General features: G+C 34.9%; 1 protein-coding gene and 1 non-coding gene across 2 annotated transcripts in view; one reads left to right on the top strand and one right to left on the bottom strand.

Moving 5' to 3' along the window:
- The window catches only part of Smp_131210 (hypothetical protein), a gene marked incomplete at both ends in the record, with an annotated part of 45,684 nt that overhangs the window by 7,292 nt on the left and 19,633 nt on the right, over nt 1-18,759 (bottom strand). Inside the window, 3 exons of the mRNA XM_018798416.1 lie at nt 1,088-1,153; nt 12,417-12,497; nt 15,777-15,867. Of these exons, the coding sequence (XP_018653360.1) occupies nt 1,088-1,153; nt 12,417-12,497; nt 15,777-15,867 (238 nt within the window). The remainder of the gene's footprint in view (nt 1-1,087; nt 1,154-12,416; nt 12,498-15,776; nt 15,868-18,759) is intronic.
- Nucleotides 673-738, top strand: Smp_tRNA_00934_Gln_TTG.1.1. Its single transcript has one exon. It is a non-coding gene (tRNA).

Consider the following 18,759-nt stretch of genomic DNA (forward strand, 5'->3'; position numbering starts at 1 on the left):
TGGATTTACTTCAAATTCACTTTGCTGAGATTTTACAAATATATTCTTCTTCTTATTTAATGTCTTTTTATCAACTTGGCGCCCAAATACTGTGAAACTATTCACTCTAATTTAAACGAAAGTTCCTTTTATGAATTTCAGAGTATATTTTGTATTTTTTTTTAAATATTTCCCACTGTTCCCAATATGTATAGTATAAACTGAACAGTAATGTTCATCAATATCGTTCTTTGAAATAATTTGAATAAATAATAATACTACACTACTTAATTACTGTTTAGTTAATAAATACCAAAGTTTAATCAGTAGCTTATGTTGATATAGTTTTATCGATCAATTCGTTAAGGTTATCGTAACTAAATTAATTCTGTATGATTTTTTAAAATGTTTACATTTCAAGTAATTAGAAATAGTCTCACAGTAAGCTTTAAATTTAACTTTAGTTATAACTCGTTAACATGGGCGTATTTGAGAACATAAAGGATTTGTTGTTTCTCATGGAATGTGAACTTTTATAACATAGATTCATTCAGTATTGTTTGTTTAAATCTTCCCATCGATTTGTTAGGACTGCAACTGGTCAGTCTCTAATTGGCATATGTGCATACTGTGCGTATTGCCTCAATATAGCCTTAATTCACCCCATCGCACAAGCAAGTGGCTATCAGGACTCAGTGGCCGAGTGGATAACGCGATGGCGTTTGAAGCGAGGGTACTGGGTTCGAGTCCCAGAGTGAACATCAACTGTGAGATGCAGGTACATCCAGCTGACGAGTCCGAAATAGGACGAAACGCGCGTCCTGGATTCCACTGCTAGCCACTATCCATCTCTGCTTTTATAACATAGGTTCAAGAATTCTCATTGTATCCCTATAAACTAATAATACTAAAAACACTTCATGAGATACTAGATCTCATGGACTTATGGTAACATTTCAACTTATTCAGTAGAATTCTATCAATATCATGGATGAAACAAAACAAGAGAATGGATGCCATTTAGAGGTAAAACCAGTTCATAAATAAGTTTATTTGACAAATTACTATTATTGTTATTATTACTCTAGTTTAAAATGAATTCACTTACCAATGGAAGACAATTTACATGACAAACAATGTGACAAACAGAGCATTTCCTTTTCGCTCCAGATTTCTGTACAAGAAAAATATGAACAATATACGTAAAGAAAAAGGAATTAATTATACTGATAAATTGCAAAAAATAAACAAATAAATCGTTATGCATCTATTGTTTCTCATATATGTATATTTACTTACAATAGGTCATTCAAGCTGATTATACACATCCATTAAAAAAATGTAAAAATCATACGGAATTTAGAATTACGTCATTGAAACGAGTACACTCTTATTTGTATTATGTACTTCTAAGTATGACAGGAATAAAAATTTATTCCCATCATTGGAGACCTTCGTCTCCGGGAGCTACTGCCGGTCCTAAGCCTGGATAAACGAGGAGGGTTGGGCATGGGTTTAGCAACTTAATTCCATAGAAAACTAACTCGCTAAAAAACGTTAACCCATCATCGGAAATCAAGAAAGCACACTGTTTAGTCAAATATGAAGTTAATTGTTTAAAAGATTGTATAAGTCAAATGAAATTTAAATATAGAAATTTAGTTTTAAAAATAGGATTTTTATCAATTAACTGATAACTGAATGTGTTGTATCCCGAAGAGAATTGTGAATCGTAACTTTTGAGGACTATTTATGAACCAATGTAATGTGTATATTTCCTACTGTATAATTGTTAAGTAACTAAACTATTTGTATTCGTGTTCCTCTTATTATAAGCTTTGTTTTGACCTATGAACTATTACTACACGATTTACCATTCTTGAGTTATACCCAGTCTATTAATTACTGTTTTCCCTATTCACAGCCACATTTAGCTAAATCTTGTACAAATGTTATTTTTTATTCTGTGGTACGATTTGGTCAGTTTGTTTGGTATATAAACCCAGTATGTTTGAGAGTAATGATTTATAATGCAGAGGCTGTTGTTGGTGTTCTAGACGTAATTGGCTGGGCTAGGCAGAAAGCAGGACTGACAAGCAATCAAGACTGCTCATACGGCTTTTGTGTATCATTGGGCGATCGATAAATCACTGCTCTCTTATTGGCGGTCTTATAACGTTCAAATATTAACAGGGCACGCACACGATATAACAGAATGCATATTCATTCAAATAGAACCTGATATTTAAATATCTTCTATTTGAACTTTTGCTACTGACTAACTTTTTGTTACAATATCCCTAGACTAAACCTACATTTGAATTTGAACAGTAAAGAAAACATGAGAAAATAAGAATGGGATCTTTATGTCAAGATGTTTAAACAAACTACATTAATTATAGGTTTATTGATAATCATTAATATTTGGAAACTGGAAACATGATAAGCTAAGTAATAGAGTAGGTAATGATCCAATCAGTGCATGGTATTTAACCCGATTATACTCGACAATGTTAACAATTTATGTGCTGATTGATCGAAATGCTCTCACCCACATTTTGGCTTCTGTAGATCATTCTAAAGGATTATTGTGGAATATAAATAAACGTACGTGATGAAAAAATGTTACAAGAATTTGCAGATAAACGAATCACACACAAACAAACACTCGATCTAAAATATTGACAATATTCAACAATAATCAGAAGCTTCACAAACAGTAGGATATAAAAATAATAAATTTGCCCTAGTTTACTTCATTGTTTAATGACTATTTTAAATGAAGTCCCTTTTTAAAACAACCTAATCATTGGATAAGCCATCTGATGAAATGATGTTTAAAATACTGTATAATGCAACCTATTAACGTTAAATATGAATTATTTACCAGTTTTTAAAGCAAGTTCAACCTTCATAAACTCAGATATAACCGGAAACACTAAACTGGATAGTTTCGAAGATATTAGTAGACGAGGTTAATGAAGACTGCTGAATTTAATAGTTTACATAAAGAACTGACGTCAGTCGGACAATAATCGAAATTGAAGCAGCACAAGAGATACGTTCCGTCATTGTACGGGACACATCAGGAGCATGCATTTAAGACCACAGAGAGACCTAACTAAGTGAAGTCTGTTAATTAAACCACACAATTTTCAAAATATTTTCTGTGGAATAGTGTTACGTTTTATGCAGAAAAATTACTAAAAACCAGGAATCATTAGTTGTTTCCTTCTGCCCATCTACTCCTGGTTATTGTTCAACCATGACATCACAACCAAGGATTTATACATTCGGAAAACTGATTCACATTTAGTTTTTCGTCAACCCTTAAAGTGTAGGTGCAATCAAGTCATACATATGGTAAACACTCATTTATAATACTGAATACGCAACTCGCTATCTGAAAATGTTAAAAGTATAAACAATTGGATTCAACTTCAGGAATACATTTTTTTAAATTTTCATCGTAACCGTAAACCAACTTATGTTAAATAAGTAATGAAAATCTAGAACCATTAGACAGTCGTTTCATCCTAGTATGGGACTCTTCAGCAATGTTTAATAGTTGGGACATAATCTGAAAGTACTGATTAAAGGAACTATAAATGGATGTCATTACTGAATGTTCACTCTAAAGATATCTATGCAAATAAAGACTTCAGCATTTACACCCCGCATTTATTTATTAACAATGATTTATATATAAATTAGATAGAACTAGAAAGGAAGACAAAGTGGGTTGGAGAATGCTGACGCCGGTCTATGCTCCATTGGGGGGTAACAGGCATAAGTAAGTAATAAAATTTCTTTAATCTTCACTAATAAAACATATTTGTCGATATAAAAAAGTGACTTGATGGAACGCTAAGCATCGGTTTCCTTTTACCCAGACATGAATTTTTAATAATAGCCTCTCTTACTTTGTAAAAGTACCATGAAAATATGTTATCTAATCAGTGAAAGGTTAAAGTTCAACAATAACCATTTTATCAGTGATGTAATACGGTACTTGCTAGTAATACTACACTTCACTGAATGATTTTTTTCTTTACAAATAAGAATTATTCTACTTTAGATACATTACGTTTAAGGCAATAAGTTTAACTCTAATTCACTTCATGATGCAGTCGATTATGAAGGATGCGTAAAGTTAACATACATTTATGTAACATGTAAAATAATTGCTTTCACTGAGATATATGATATGTATATGAGACGCGATTAAACTTTAAAAAAAATAAAACCTGATCCGATTAAACAAACTCATTTTTTAAATAATAAATATGTTTTTTGTTATATCCCAATGATCAGAAGGGGGTTTCGTGGAGATTTTAGCAATTTTATATAGTTGAGGTCATGAGCCGATCGAAGCAAGACCACCATGGAAAAACTGGAAGCACTGGACACCGTTGGATGCCGGCTCAGTGGTCTATCGGTTGAGTGATCTGGCGCGAGACTGGTAGGTCCTAGGTTCGAATCTCGCGAGATGGGATGGTGGATGTACATTAGTGAGTAGTACCTAAATAGGACGAAACGGCCGTCAAGTGCTTTCAGGTTTTTCCATGGTGGTCTAGCTTCAATTGACTCCTAATCTCAACTATACAAAATATCCAAATGAGTAGAAAATTTTATTTCTAACGTTTCGTGACTTAAATTGAGCCTCTTCTTCAGTGTAAACAAATATTTATATTGAATTCAACACCAGAAAATATAGCAACCATGTATTAAGTTTACATTAATAAACATTGCCTATTGTTTTGTGTTAGGAATTCACCCTCGAAAAATTATTAATAGCCCTTAATTAACTATGTTATTTCGGTTAGACTATTGCTGTACATCAAAATTTTTTTACTGATTGCTGGGAGTCTCTTACTGGATGCTAATGTCTAATCAGAAGTCGAGCATAATAATATGGAAATCAAGTATAAAGAATAACGTAACATTAATTGTGCAAATAATCAGTACAAATGCATGGATAATAAACAAGTAAGGCGGATGAAGACAAACAAACGTTTATTCACACAAGCATTACTGTACGTAAGAGTAAAATTTAATTAAAACCTAAGTAATCTAGTCCATTCACTGTTTAAAAATAAACTGAATACCAGATAATGAATATCACTATAGCTGGTTAAAGATTATTTAATTATTTATTTGAACACATCAATATTGATAAGAGGGGGCATCAGATATATATGCGCCGCACAAAAAATCGTCACTTCATATTGATTGTGTGAGGACTATGATGGTGTCCGGGTGCCCAAGGACAAGCGCGTGGTTTTCTTAGGGGGCCACACATCGAGCCTTTGACCTAAAGATCTGATCCACAAGGCAGTGGATCAACATAAGGAGATGCAGGCCCATGTTAGCCAGTGACCAACGATTGGTTCATGCGCCATTCTTTCCATCAGAGTACTGGAGCCCATGTGCACCATTGGTTCGATGTGAGGGTTTTCCAACTATCCTATGTGGATCCTCCATATCCATCAACCGAGTTAAAGCTTCGGACATTCACTTTTCGAGCTCTCAACTTTGTAAACAACACCCCTACCTCGAGAAAGCAGTAAGTAGGGCTTCCCTGGCAGAGGCTTTATACGCGTGGCTGTGTGAAAGGATTTGAAGAGGGATAGCGGACTTTCCCCACTCTCGGCCGTCCCAGGGCGTTTGGGGGAAGGTAGTTAATAAGATACCCTGGATGCAGGTTTCGAGCCATTTGACACTCGTCACATTAGTGTACCTGTAATTTCGAGGGTGCTCCCTAACGGTTTCGATTAAATATAATCTAACTTTACAGTCCAGAACGTTATCAATAACGTATTTGAGCAGTGACTCACCTCTTTTAGGATTGAGATATTTATGAGTGACTGACCATTGAGGGATACAAAGTTATCTAAAGTGGTGACCATATTACAGATAGGTCAATAAAGCTTGATAAATATTATTTTAGCCTCTGCTAATTGGCTAGTTAACTATTATTAAATGTTAGTAAGAATGAATTTTTATAGAAAATCACATTCACTAATAACATGTCATATGTATGAAACGAAAATAGCACTGATGTTAAATCTATTTTCTGGTTAACGTTTTTTTAGCGAGTTGGCAACATTCTATTGTGGGAGAGAACAAACCAGATTCTAGCGGAGGAAGAAATCAGGAAGAAATGCTGGAAGTGGATAGGACACACATTGAGGAAATCACCCAACTGCGTCACAAGGCAAGCAATCACATGGAATCCTGAAGGCCAAAGGAGAAGAGGAAGATCAAAGACCACATTATGCCGAGAAATGGAGACAGACATGAGAAGAATGAACAACAATTGGATAGAACTAGAACGGAAGGCCCAGGACATAGTGTATTGGAGGATGCTGGTCGGTGGCCTATGCTCCATTGGGAGTAACAGGCGTAAGTAAGTAAGTAAGTAAGTAGGTAACATCTATTATTTTGTTTATTTAACAGCCATACTGTTAATATATCCAGTTGGCACTTTGTTTACTGAAAAGAGATCATTGATAAAAAACGAAACAACCTTGTCATTATAATGAAAGCAATGCAATAAATCAAACATATTTGAATGTGATAAGGATATACAGAAAATGCTGAATGATCATATTGTGGTATAATTAAAAGATGTATTGTTTTGTTTCCAAAAAAACTATACTACTTATAATAAGAATAGTTCACAATTCATTGAACACTAATTTTTTCAATCCATGTTTTATTTTACAGATGATTACATAACAAAAAAAAACTATTGAAATAAATTAAATAAATTCGAAATCAATCAATTAAGTAGTTGGTTATTTTTAAAAGATCTAACTCTAATCCATCAATTATATGAGTAGTAAATGATGTCATATAATGAAGTACAATTACATTCAGTGTCATTAGATTGAGTTTTAAGAATTGATAAATGACTGAATAACTTGATGTATATCATATATGATATGCTTACTTACGCCTGTTATCCCTCATATTAGGAGCATAGGCTGTTCATTAGCACTCGACATCCAACTCTTTCCTAGACAATCCTTTCTATTTGTTTCCAGGCAATATTCATCTTTTTGATACCTGCTTCTAATTCTCAATGCAATGTGTTACTTGTCCTTTCTCTTTTCCTTTTCCCTTCAAAATTCCAGGTTAGCGCTTGCTTCGTGATGTAGTTTGAGGATTTCCGAAATCTATGTCCTATGCAATCCAAGTATCTTTTCCTAATTTTCTCTTCATCAGGAATCCGATTTGTTCTCTCCCACAGTAGGCTGTTGCTGATCGTATTCGACCAACAGATATTGAGTATCTTTCGTAGATAACGATTTATAAATACTTGTACCTTTTTGATGATGGTTGTAGTAGTTTTCTACGTCTCAACTCCGTATAGTGGAACTGTTTTCACGTTCGTGTCGAAGATTCTAAACTTTGAAATTGGTTGACAGTTGTTTTGAGTTCCATGTGTTCCTCAACCCTAGGAATGCTGTCTTTACTTAGCCAATCCTTGTCTTTACATTTGCATCTGATTCTCATTGTTCATCAATCATGCTGCCCAGATACGTGAATGTCTTTACCTCTTCCAGAGTTTCTCCACTACGTGTGATTTATTTGGTATTCTGCGTGATCATATATGATATATTATCCAAAAATGATACTCCAGAACAAATCGTACTATAGTTTAGAGTTATTCTCAATATCACAAAAACGCTTCAACAATTTCAGTTTTTATTATTTTCCCATCTAATAAGTGATATGAATTCAAAATAGACGTGGGCGAGACTATAATTTGTGGACAAGCCAATCAGAAGCGTTTGAGGGATTTGAAGGTCATAGCGCCAATTTCAGTACCTGATGCTCATGTACAATCGGATCACAGAAGATTTTAGAAAAAACTTGGCAATTAAGCGGCTACAACAAATGAGACTACTAAGAAGTTTTTTTATTTAAATTTGCAGTGATCAAATGACTTGTAGACCTTGTGCAAACTACCGTGATGTTCTTCGATGTAATATATGTTGAATGAAGACTTTCGCTAGCATAGAAAATTTTATCGCTCGATCCAGATTGAGACAATGGCATATTATAATAATTGCCGCCAACAGTACAATAGAAGCACTGGTAAAATTGGCCGCAATAATCGTAGATGTCACTGAAACTTCTGCTGTTCAGTGGTATGAGTATTGTAGGGACACATCCATAATAAAAATGATAAATTTACACAACCGGAGTACACACAAGCAATATTGAAGCTATGTGGTGGAGGCCAAGAGGGATTTTGTGACCTTATCATGGCTCCAGAGACTGAGTATTATGGAGCCATATGGATGAGTTCCTCTACCTTATGCATTACGATTTTGGAATCTTTGAATCTATTTCTAACCTTGATAAGTTTGTGGACCATATAAAAGAAGTGTTTCCACTTTAACTCTTTGGTTTTGTATAAGATATTTTTACTCTACGCTGACTGTTTACTGATTGGCTAACATTTCTCAAGGTCACTTAATATTCGTTCAAAAGTCTTCCATAAATTATAGTCTCGCCTAGACGTGTGCTTCTTTATGATTAAAGATACGATTAGTATAGATGTACCGTTTCCTGGTGATTGATTTCTATCACTTAAAATATAAATATTATCCACACGGTATTAAATCACTCGGAACACTAAATAATCTTGGATAAATTAAACAAATCATTTTTACGAAATAGAAAAGTAAGCTTCCCAATTAAACAAACCAACTCAAGGAACATTACACAACTGAAAGCATACACCCAAAACACAAATCTTCTTTGTCATTTAAAAAAAAAGAAGTACTACAGGATACATTGTAAATTAACTGATAGATATCAAGTACCACTTAAAGAGATTAGACAAACACAACACACATTGGTTACGATTCAGTAATCAATTAAGATTCATATAACATTCCTATTGTCTATCCATAACTTAATTTAACTAATTAAGATCATTTATAATTGGAATAAATAAGAAAAGAAAAAAGAAACCAAATTACGTGATGATTAAACCAGCTATGAGAGATAAATAAATAAGGAAAAAAACAAGAGATTTCAAATGTCAAAAATATGATAGAATACAAGGAATTAAAGATAACCACATATGATGATGTAAAATGAATTGAATTAAAAGTATTATTTATGGATAAGTAAAGTGAATGGATGATATAAGCGCCAATGAATGATTTCAATAAATTAGATTTTAATTTATAATTATTTGTATATTAAAACTACACTTGATTCATTGAAAAGAAGTCTAATAATTATAGTGTATGATTATTACGAAACCAGTATTTCTTTTTTTTTTTCTAGTAGATCTAAATAGTCAGTCAATTAGTTACAACGAAGAACTTCGTACGTACGTACATCAGTTCGAGTTGCCATACCACATTAACACAGAGATGCAGTTGTCGATTCAAATCCCATAGTGGTAGAAGTAGTAAAAGTATAAGCAGTAATCGGAAAGATTAGGGTTTGAAGATGTTATTCAAGGAGTATAATACAGTAAACTAAATTTGAAAAGAGAAAAATATAGAGAGATGAAGAATTCAGAAGATTAGAATTTGGTAGAACACAAAATGTGGATGCACCTTCGCCATTGCAAACAATTTTGAGTCATGTCATTCAACGTCTCTAACCATCGATTGCTATCAACTCACGAATCCCAACCAGGTAGTCTACACCTAACAACATAGCTCAGTCCACTTGTTAGTGACTTTATGGATTTGTGCCACATTTTGGTCTGGCTGCCCCTAGCTTTCTTCCAACTTACTCCTACACCATAAAACATTGCACGTCGGGGCAGTCGGTGTTTGGGCATACGTAACACTTGTCCCAGTCTCCTCAAATGATGGAGTTTTACTACTACATTATTCGATTTGCCACTCTCACCTAGCACCCGTTTCCTAACGACTGCATTACTTACTCGGTGGTCCCAGAATATACGAGCAATGTGTCGAAGACACCTATGATCGAATACTAGTAGCCTACGAATATCCTTCACTCTTATCGGCCATGTTTCGCTGCCATAAAGTAGGACGGAACGAACTGCTGCGCAGTGAACCAGTCCTTTGGTTGCTAGACAAATATCTCGCCTACGCCATAAATGACGCAAGTTTTTGTATGAAAAAAGGTGGATTATTGAAGGGTACACGTTAGAAGTTTGGTTATTTTTATTTCTCACTTATTAAATTGTATACATTTATACAACCTACGCAATATCATTCAATTCCACTATGTACATAGTATGGAGTAATTTAAGCTTACTAACTAAGTCAAATTATAATGTATTTAAAACTTTAAAAAGTATTCTGGAATGAACTAACACTTAGGTGGGGATAACCAATTTATTTTTCTAACCGAAATAGCAGAGTGTATTTGTAAATTGTAAAAACCATACATTAAATACTTCATTTGCATATCATCCATCGATTGTCTCTTACAAACTTCATAGTTCCTTTATTTCTATTGCCATTACAATGACTCTCTGTTTACATTCTTGTTCCCTTCAACTCGATTTTCCCAACCTTCTGCTGTCAGACATTCCACTTTCGATTAGTGTTACATACTACTTATATCTATCGACATAAGTAACATACACTATACATTCAGTTTACATATTACATCATTTGTAAATGCTAAAAATATATTTAAACTGTTCATTGTGTAATAAATAATTGTGTTATGTTTTAATAATCTACATTAAGGTCATATGCTTAATTAAGATCAGTAAATGATGTAGACCATGAAAAAAAATTGAACAATCTCCACATCTCTCTTACATCTGTTAAATAATGATTCTATTATTAAATATAAGATAAGATTTATATTAAAATTATCTAATCATTTTTTGATATCTTTTGACAATATAATACAAAAAAATAAAAGCATCAAATACTCAATCCAATCCCAGTAGATAATATACAGCAAGCAAATTAACACTCTCTCAAAATCTGAAATCTTAACCCTTCATTGATATCATGAACTGATCTAAGTTAGATTAACATTGGAAACATGAGGAGATTATACGGCTGTTTCGTCCTAATATGAGACTCCTCAGCAGTGCATATCCATGACCTCATACGCAGTAATCGTACCTAGAACCTTTAGTCTTATATGTCAGAGGTCAACCTCTAGACCTATGAGCCGGAATGAAATTGCTATCTAGAGTTTTTAAAATATCAAAATACTTGGGCTGACATAATTACGGGGATATAAGATCATATCAAAAGATAAATTCAAAGTCTTTTCCATTAAATAAGCATTCATAAAAATATTATTTTCTGAAGTCAATTATATACGCATTCTGTGTTACGTGACAACAGTAAAAACGTAACAAGCAAAGATGGATAGTGGCTAGCTGTGCAATACAGGACGCGTGTTTCGTCCTGTTTAGGACTCGTCAGCTGGATGTACCTGCATCTCAGAGTTGATGTTCACTCTGGAACTCGAACCCAGTACCTTTCTCTTTAAACGCTATCACGTTATCCACTCAGCTATTGAGTCCTGATGGCCACTTGCTTGTGCAATGGGGTGAAGTTTAAATTAACTTAGTATTGTTTGTTTGAATCAATACTAAGTGAATGTAATCATTTTAAATACCTCAATATAGTACAGACAAATGACGTAGAAATTTTTGATTTCAAAATAGGACTGTAATATTCTTCGAAGAAAATTACTCATACCATGTCATGTACTATTCTGTATGTGAAAATAGTTGAATCACCGAAGCAGTTATCATTCTCAAACCGATACATTTAATCTATCAGTAGTTTGGTAAGTAAATTTGACATTGTTTCACAATGAAATTCATCAACATTTAAATGCATACAGTGATTTATAAATATGGATCCTGGCAGGCTCGATTACACTTTAGCCCCAAAATGTCCTGGTACGGCCGAGAGTGAGGAGAGTTTGCTCTCACGTGACCACGCATATATAGCATCTGTCAGGGAAGTCCTACTCATTGCCTTCTCAAGGCATTATGGTTGTTTGCGAAATTGAGAGGACGAAAAGCGAATGTCCAGAGCTTTGACTGGGCCTGTGGACACGGAAAGTCCACATAGGGGAGTTGGAAAACCCACATTCCAAACCAGTGGTGCACATGGGCTCCAGTATCCTGAGGGAACAAATGGCATATGAATCAATCGTTGGTCACCTGCTACCATGGGAGTGCATTTGCTCACAATGCACCACTGCCTTGTGGATCGGATCGTTAGGTCAAAGGCTCCGGGTGTGGCCCTCTAAGAAAACCACCTGCTTTAGTTTGGGCACGTGGGCAGTATCACAGCCCTCACAACAAATCAAACGAGATTTGTGTGGCGCATATGCATGTGATGCCCCTTCATACCAATTTTTATGTGTTTAAATAAATAAGTAAAACAGTGATTTATAAATATGAAAAAGAAAAAAAACGATGAGATTATAATTGCACTCACAGTACATTCCGATTCATCGATATAACATGTCTCATTAGAAGTGGTCTCATTCCATAAATGCTCACCAATTATTGCAGCATTCTGTAAAGAAGTAACAATTCCATCGTAGTAAAAGTTCTAAAATTTGCAAAACTGTATACATAATAAACTTCAAAATCAACCAAACAAATTGTGTATAGTAAACGTTGAAATATATTTAATTCACTTTGATATTCTATTAATTGCTTCAAGAAAAGAGATAAATAAGACTGGCAAATACATGATCTCTAGTCTATCAAATGCATTGACAAGTACTTATCATACAATGATGTGTAATGACATTACGTCTTAAAACAAAAAATCATAAGATTTTTACAAATGAATGTCACCTACGTACTTCATTTTTTTTATTATCTTCATTTCGGAATCTTACGGATGTTTTCGGTCATCAACATGGGGTTACATGACGTTAGTTGGATGTTATTGAGGTTATGAAACGACCCGTAAAAAAACCTAAAAGCATTGGGTATCTGTTTTCTTCCAGTATACATCCCTTCAGCTGTGCGCACCCACAACACTAGGTATCGGATGCAGTACTTTCAGCCCTCGCGACGAAAGCTTGACATTAAGATCACTGATACGGCAACCAATGATTTAAACGTCAAACTTCAGTCACTTTGTGGTACCGCAGCTCAGTCTTTGGAGATGAACTGCCCCACTCCAACCGGTTAAACATAATTGGTTTAGGTTTCATACTAAAACATCCACATTCTGTTCCAATAAGGAAAAGTTAATCCCAGTAGTATAACTTTAATTATTAAAAAACGATGGTGAATGATAGAATTCACATTTACTGTCTAAATATCACTAAATTGAATATTATTTTGTTTTAACTCCGCCTGGAGCCCCTCTGGGGTTAATGTCGATGAAAACAACAACTGATCGTACACACACGAGAACTATGTAAAATAAATAAAAAATTCACTCTTTATTAGGAGACCTAGTTTTTGATATATGGTGAATACATAGGTTACGGATCCATCTACTGAACATTGTTATATTTACTGTTGATCGATTACAATCTGTGTTCAAGAAACCAAGGTCATGTTTGATTTGTGCCCAGTATAGTTACTTAACAACATGTAACATATGTCGAATTTGTTTCATAACAGTTTCAAAGCTCTCTAAAGTATAGGATAATATCATTTTTGTACATTCAAAAATATATCAAGAACAGAGAGAAACATGAGGTCATTGATGTTCGGTTATTCTTGACAAATAGCATTTAGTCAACTCAAATAACCATCTAATCTATTGGTATTCTAATATTTTACACATAATATCAGCGTTAAACTACCATATTGAATAAACCTTAGTGAAATATACTAACCTAAATCGAAATAATCTGTTTAGTTAGTTTTACTAATTCTGTTATTATAGATGACATTGATGAATATCTACTTGTTGGAAAGGACAGTTTTATTATTACAAACATTATGTTACTTGACACAATATTTTTTACTGAATGATCTTAATTTAATTAAGAAAATTATTGGAATTCATCACTCTACATCAGCTTCATTGACTATGAGAAGGCATTTGAAAGCGTGGACAGGACAACACTATGGAGGCTTCTTCGACACTACGGCGTGCCTCAGAAGATATTCAATATCATACGTAATTCCTATGATGGATTAAACTGCCGAATCATCCATGGAAGACAACTCACCGACTCATTCAAGGTAAAGACCGGTGTTAGGCAAGGTTGCTTACTCTCACCCTTTCTCTTTCTCCTGGTGATCGACAGGCTCATGAAGACGTCAATATCTGGAGGGAAGCACGGGATACAGTGGACAGCGAGGATGCAGCTGGACGATTTATACTTTGCAGATGATCTGACTCTTCTATTACACATGCAACAACAAATGCAGGAAAAGACGACCAGTTTAGAAGCAGCCTCAGCAGCAGTAGGTCTCAATATAAACAAAGGGAAAAGCAGAACTCTTCGATATAATTCAACATGCACCAATCGAATTACACATAACGGAGAAGCTTTTGAGGATGTGAAAACCTTTACATATCTGGGCAGCATCATTGATGAACAGGCTGGATCTCATGCACATGTGAGGGTGAAGATCCACAAAGCAAGAGCAGCATATTTACAACTGAAAAACATCTGGAGCTCAAAACAATTGTGAATCAATACCAAGGTTAGAATTTTCAATACAAATGTGAAGACAGTTCTACTGTATGGGGCAGAGACGTGGAGAACTACGAAAGCCATCATCCAGTAGATACAGGTGTTTATTAAAAGTTGTCTACGCATGATACTTCGGATCCGTTGGCCAGACACTATCCGCAACAACCTACTGTGGTAGACAACAAACTAGATTCCAGTGGAGGAGGAAATCAGAAAGAAGCAGTGGAAGTGGATAGGACACACATTGAGGAAATTACCCAACTGCGTCACAAGGCAAGCCCTCACATGGAATCCTGAAGGCCAAAGGAGAAGAGGAAGACCAAAGAACACATTACGCCGAGAAATGGAGACAGACATGGGAAGAATGAACAAACTTTGGATAGAACTAGAAGGGAAGACCCAGGACACAGTGGGTTGTAGAATGCTGGTCGGCAGCCTTTGCTCCATTGGGAGTAACAGGCGTAAGTAAGTAAGTATTTGTTAGAAAGAGCTGTAAAAAAGAAAATATGAATCCTGGTTAAGTATTCATTGGGAAATTAGTATAATTTTGAAAGGTATTTATCAAATAGTTGTTTTAAGATATTTTCACATAAACTCAACTGTAAGTTATATATTAAGTCATCATTCGTTGTTTTATTTCTAATTATCATTTACCTATCAATATGTGACTCCACTTTTATACTAAAAGATCCTTTTTCAGTGTGAAAGCTTGAAATATTGTCAAGTGAAATGGACAAACCAGCTTCCAGCTGAAGAGGAAATTAGGAAAAGACGTTGGAAGTGGATAGGGCATACATTAAGGAAATCACCAATTTGCATTACAAGGCAAGCCCTAACTTGGAATCCGGAAGGGAAGCGGAAAAGAGGAAGGCCAAAGAACACATTACGCCGGGGAATAGAAGCAGATATGAAAAGGATGAATGTTGACTGGAAAGAACTGGAAAGGAAGGCTCAGGACAGAGTTGGATGGAGAATGCTGGTAAGCGGCCTATGCTTCTCGACGAGGGGTAAAAGGCGGAAATAAGTAATATATATACAGAGAGAGAGAGGTAGATAAGTAGGTAAATAGAAAGATAGATAGATAAACAAAGTCTGAGACTGATTATATCAATATTATTCTTTAAAATAAATAATGTTTTTTTTGTTTCTACTTTACATTATTTATTCAACATTTTACTTACTGTCCAATTAGGCGTGGCTGGAATAAATGAGCATAATGTACTTGAAGAAGTATGCAATGATTCAATATTTCCTTGATTTTGTTGTTGCTGTCTAGAAAGTGAAAAGATAAGATAACGACAATGATTTAGTGATATGTTTATATCTATACATGTATATATATATATATATATATCAGAAGGAGATTTGTGGAGATTTCAATAGTTTTCAAAGTTGAAATCATGAGTCAATTGAAGCGAGACCACCATTGAAAACCTGGAAGCACTGGACGGCCGTTTTGTACTATTATGGAACTCCTCAGCAGTGCGCATACACGATCCCGCACTGGCGAGATTCGAACCCAGGACCTACCAGTCTCGAGCCAGAGCCCTTAGCCGATAGACCACTGAGCCGGCATCCGATGGTGTTAATATCTAACTTCAACCGATCCACGAATTATGAGCGACCATTAGTCAATTATCTTCAGTGAGTTGTTGTCTCACAACAGACGTGGTCTAGCTTCAATCGACTCATGATTTCAACTTTGAAATGTATATATATATGCTTATATAGAGAATTATGATAGAATAGCATTACAAATAATAGACAACAACGAACGAAGGCCTATATAATATCACTGTGCTTACCGTTGAAGTATGGTTGTATGTAGTTCAAGTACTTTTACACTATGTGACATATATATAACTATTGTTAGATGGCTTTTGTTAATATCATACAGTTAAATAATACTTTATATATATATATATACATTTGACAATCTTGACACATATTGATTAGCCTGGTTAACTTAAGGTTAACATGTACCAACCTTTTTTCAAAAGTCTAATCCAATCATGGTTTATAAACTAATAATTAATCGATAACAGTAAATACAATCAAATGACTTTTCAACTTATTATGAAATATGTAAACAAATATTTTTGTTTTACTATTTTTTTGATCAAATTGGTCCTCAGGTAATTGTACCGACAAAATTATAGATGTAAACGACATAAGATCGATAATATATATGAAATATAATTGAGTCTTTTATTTTGAAATCTATGTCGATCATTTGTTAAGAATCTTAGCATAACTACTGATGAATAGAGACTAATGAACATTTATATTATTGGTAAACAAAAATGGATAGTGGCTAGCAGTGGAATCCAGGATGCGTGTTTCGTCCTATTTAGAGAGACTGATCAGTTGCAGTCCTAACACATCGATGGCAAGATTTAAACAAACAATACTAAATGAACTTATATTATTATCTACAGACGGATAAGAAGTCATAAATTATGATAATATAACTGTTTAGTTCTCTGAATTAAATAGTGAATGTTCAGATGAGCAGTTTAGTATAAATGTTATATGTAGTAGTAGTGTGGTGTGGTCTACTTATATCTATATAAGTAGTATATGGTGTTGGTCAGACATAGAATGTATTTAGCCAGAAGACCGATGTGCAAAGAACTGAAATGAAGCGCAATCGTTCGGAAAATGCATGAGCAATGGAATAAGAGAAGAAACAGTGAAGATTGAAACAATTGGTTGTTAATTTGCAAATTGACTGTTCATTGTTTGGTAATCAGAATTTATTGAGATAGTCTGTAATCTTTGCTTAAATACATTCGATTGTCCCCAACCAGTGTTTTGTTCACTACATTTGGTGTCGCTGCCAACCAGAAGGAGGAAGGGTGCTGTTCTGCGGACGCCGCTGCGGGTCTGGAGTGGAGGTGCTAGTTGGGGCAGTCTGGTGCGGAGAGGTGGCGTCGAGTGGAGTGTTCTGGCGGGGCGGCGTTGGCTGTAGCGGGTGCTGTCGACGGAGAGGAGCAGTGGGACGTGCGGCTGCTGGGCGGACATCGGATGTAGATGGCTCAGCAGGCCGGTGGAGTACGGGTGTTGAACGTCCCAGGTGCCGGGTGGATGCGGATGTTGGTGCCCCGGCAGGTCGACGGAGCTATGGAGGTCAGCGCGCCGCAGACTCGACATTCTGACGGAGAGTTTGGCACAGACTGCAGTGGAAGAAGATTGCGGCTTGGCGAGCAGAACCACCGCATGGTCGAATGCTTTAAAGGGGGGACGAGTGTGGTGTGGTCTACTTATATCTATATAAGTAGTATATGGTGTTGGTCAGACGTAGAATGTATTTTGCCAGAAGACCGATGTGCAAAGAACTGAAATGAAGCGCAATCGTTTGGAAAATGCATGAGCAATGGAATAAGAGAAGAAACAGTGAAGATTGAAACAATTGGTTGTTAATTTGCAAATTGACTGTTCATTGTTTGGTAATCAGAATTTATTGAGATAGTCTGTAATCTTTGCTTAAATACATTCGATTGTCCCCAACCAGTGTTTTGTTCACTACAGTAGTAGTAGTAGTAGTGTAGTGAACAAGAACACGGGTGGGACAATCGAATGTAATTAAGCACAAACTACAGACTATCTCATTAAATTCTGATAACCATACAGTTAATAGTTAATTTGTAAAATAACAATCAATTGTCTCAATCTTAACTGGTTCTTCTGCAAATATCAGTCCATCTTCTCTGATTATTATTTTGCATGCATTTTCCTACCAATTGCGCTTCATTTCTGTTCTTTCCTTATCCGTCTTATGCCAAAATACATTCTATGTTTGACCATCTCCATATACTACTTATATGGATATAAATAGACCATATCACAATAGAAGTAAGAGTTTAAATTATATTGTTTTTGGTATTCATTACCAAATATTTATTGTTTCGTGATTAATTGTGTTCATCTCATGCACTTTGCCTTAATGTGATCATTTTTTTTACAACGTTTTATTTTAAAATAGAAAGATTTTGCCTCATAGTGAAATCTAGAGTCAATGTTTTGTTTTCGTTGACATTTGTCACACTGATATGCCAGTATTCCAGTACTGATGTTTAAATTATGACATAAGAATCATATCTCTGAACTCAGTCCACTAAGCTTCTGAATACATTGCTAGTCAAAATTTATCTATTCAAAACA

The sequence above is a fragment of the Schistosoma mansoni genome, chromosome 6, assembly GCF_000237925.1.
Source record: "Schistosoma mansoni strain Puerto Rico chromosome 6, complete genome".
NCBI lineage: Eukaryota > Metazoa > Platyhelminthes > Trematoda > Strigeidida > Schistosomatidae > Schistosoma > Schistosoma mansoni.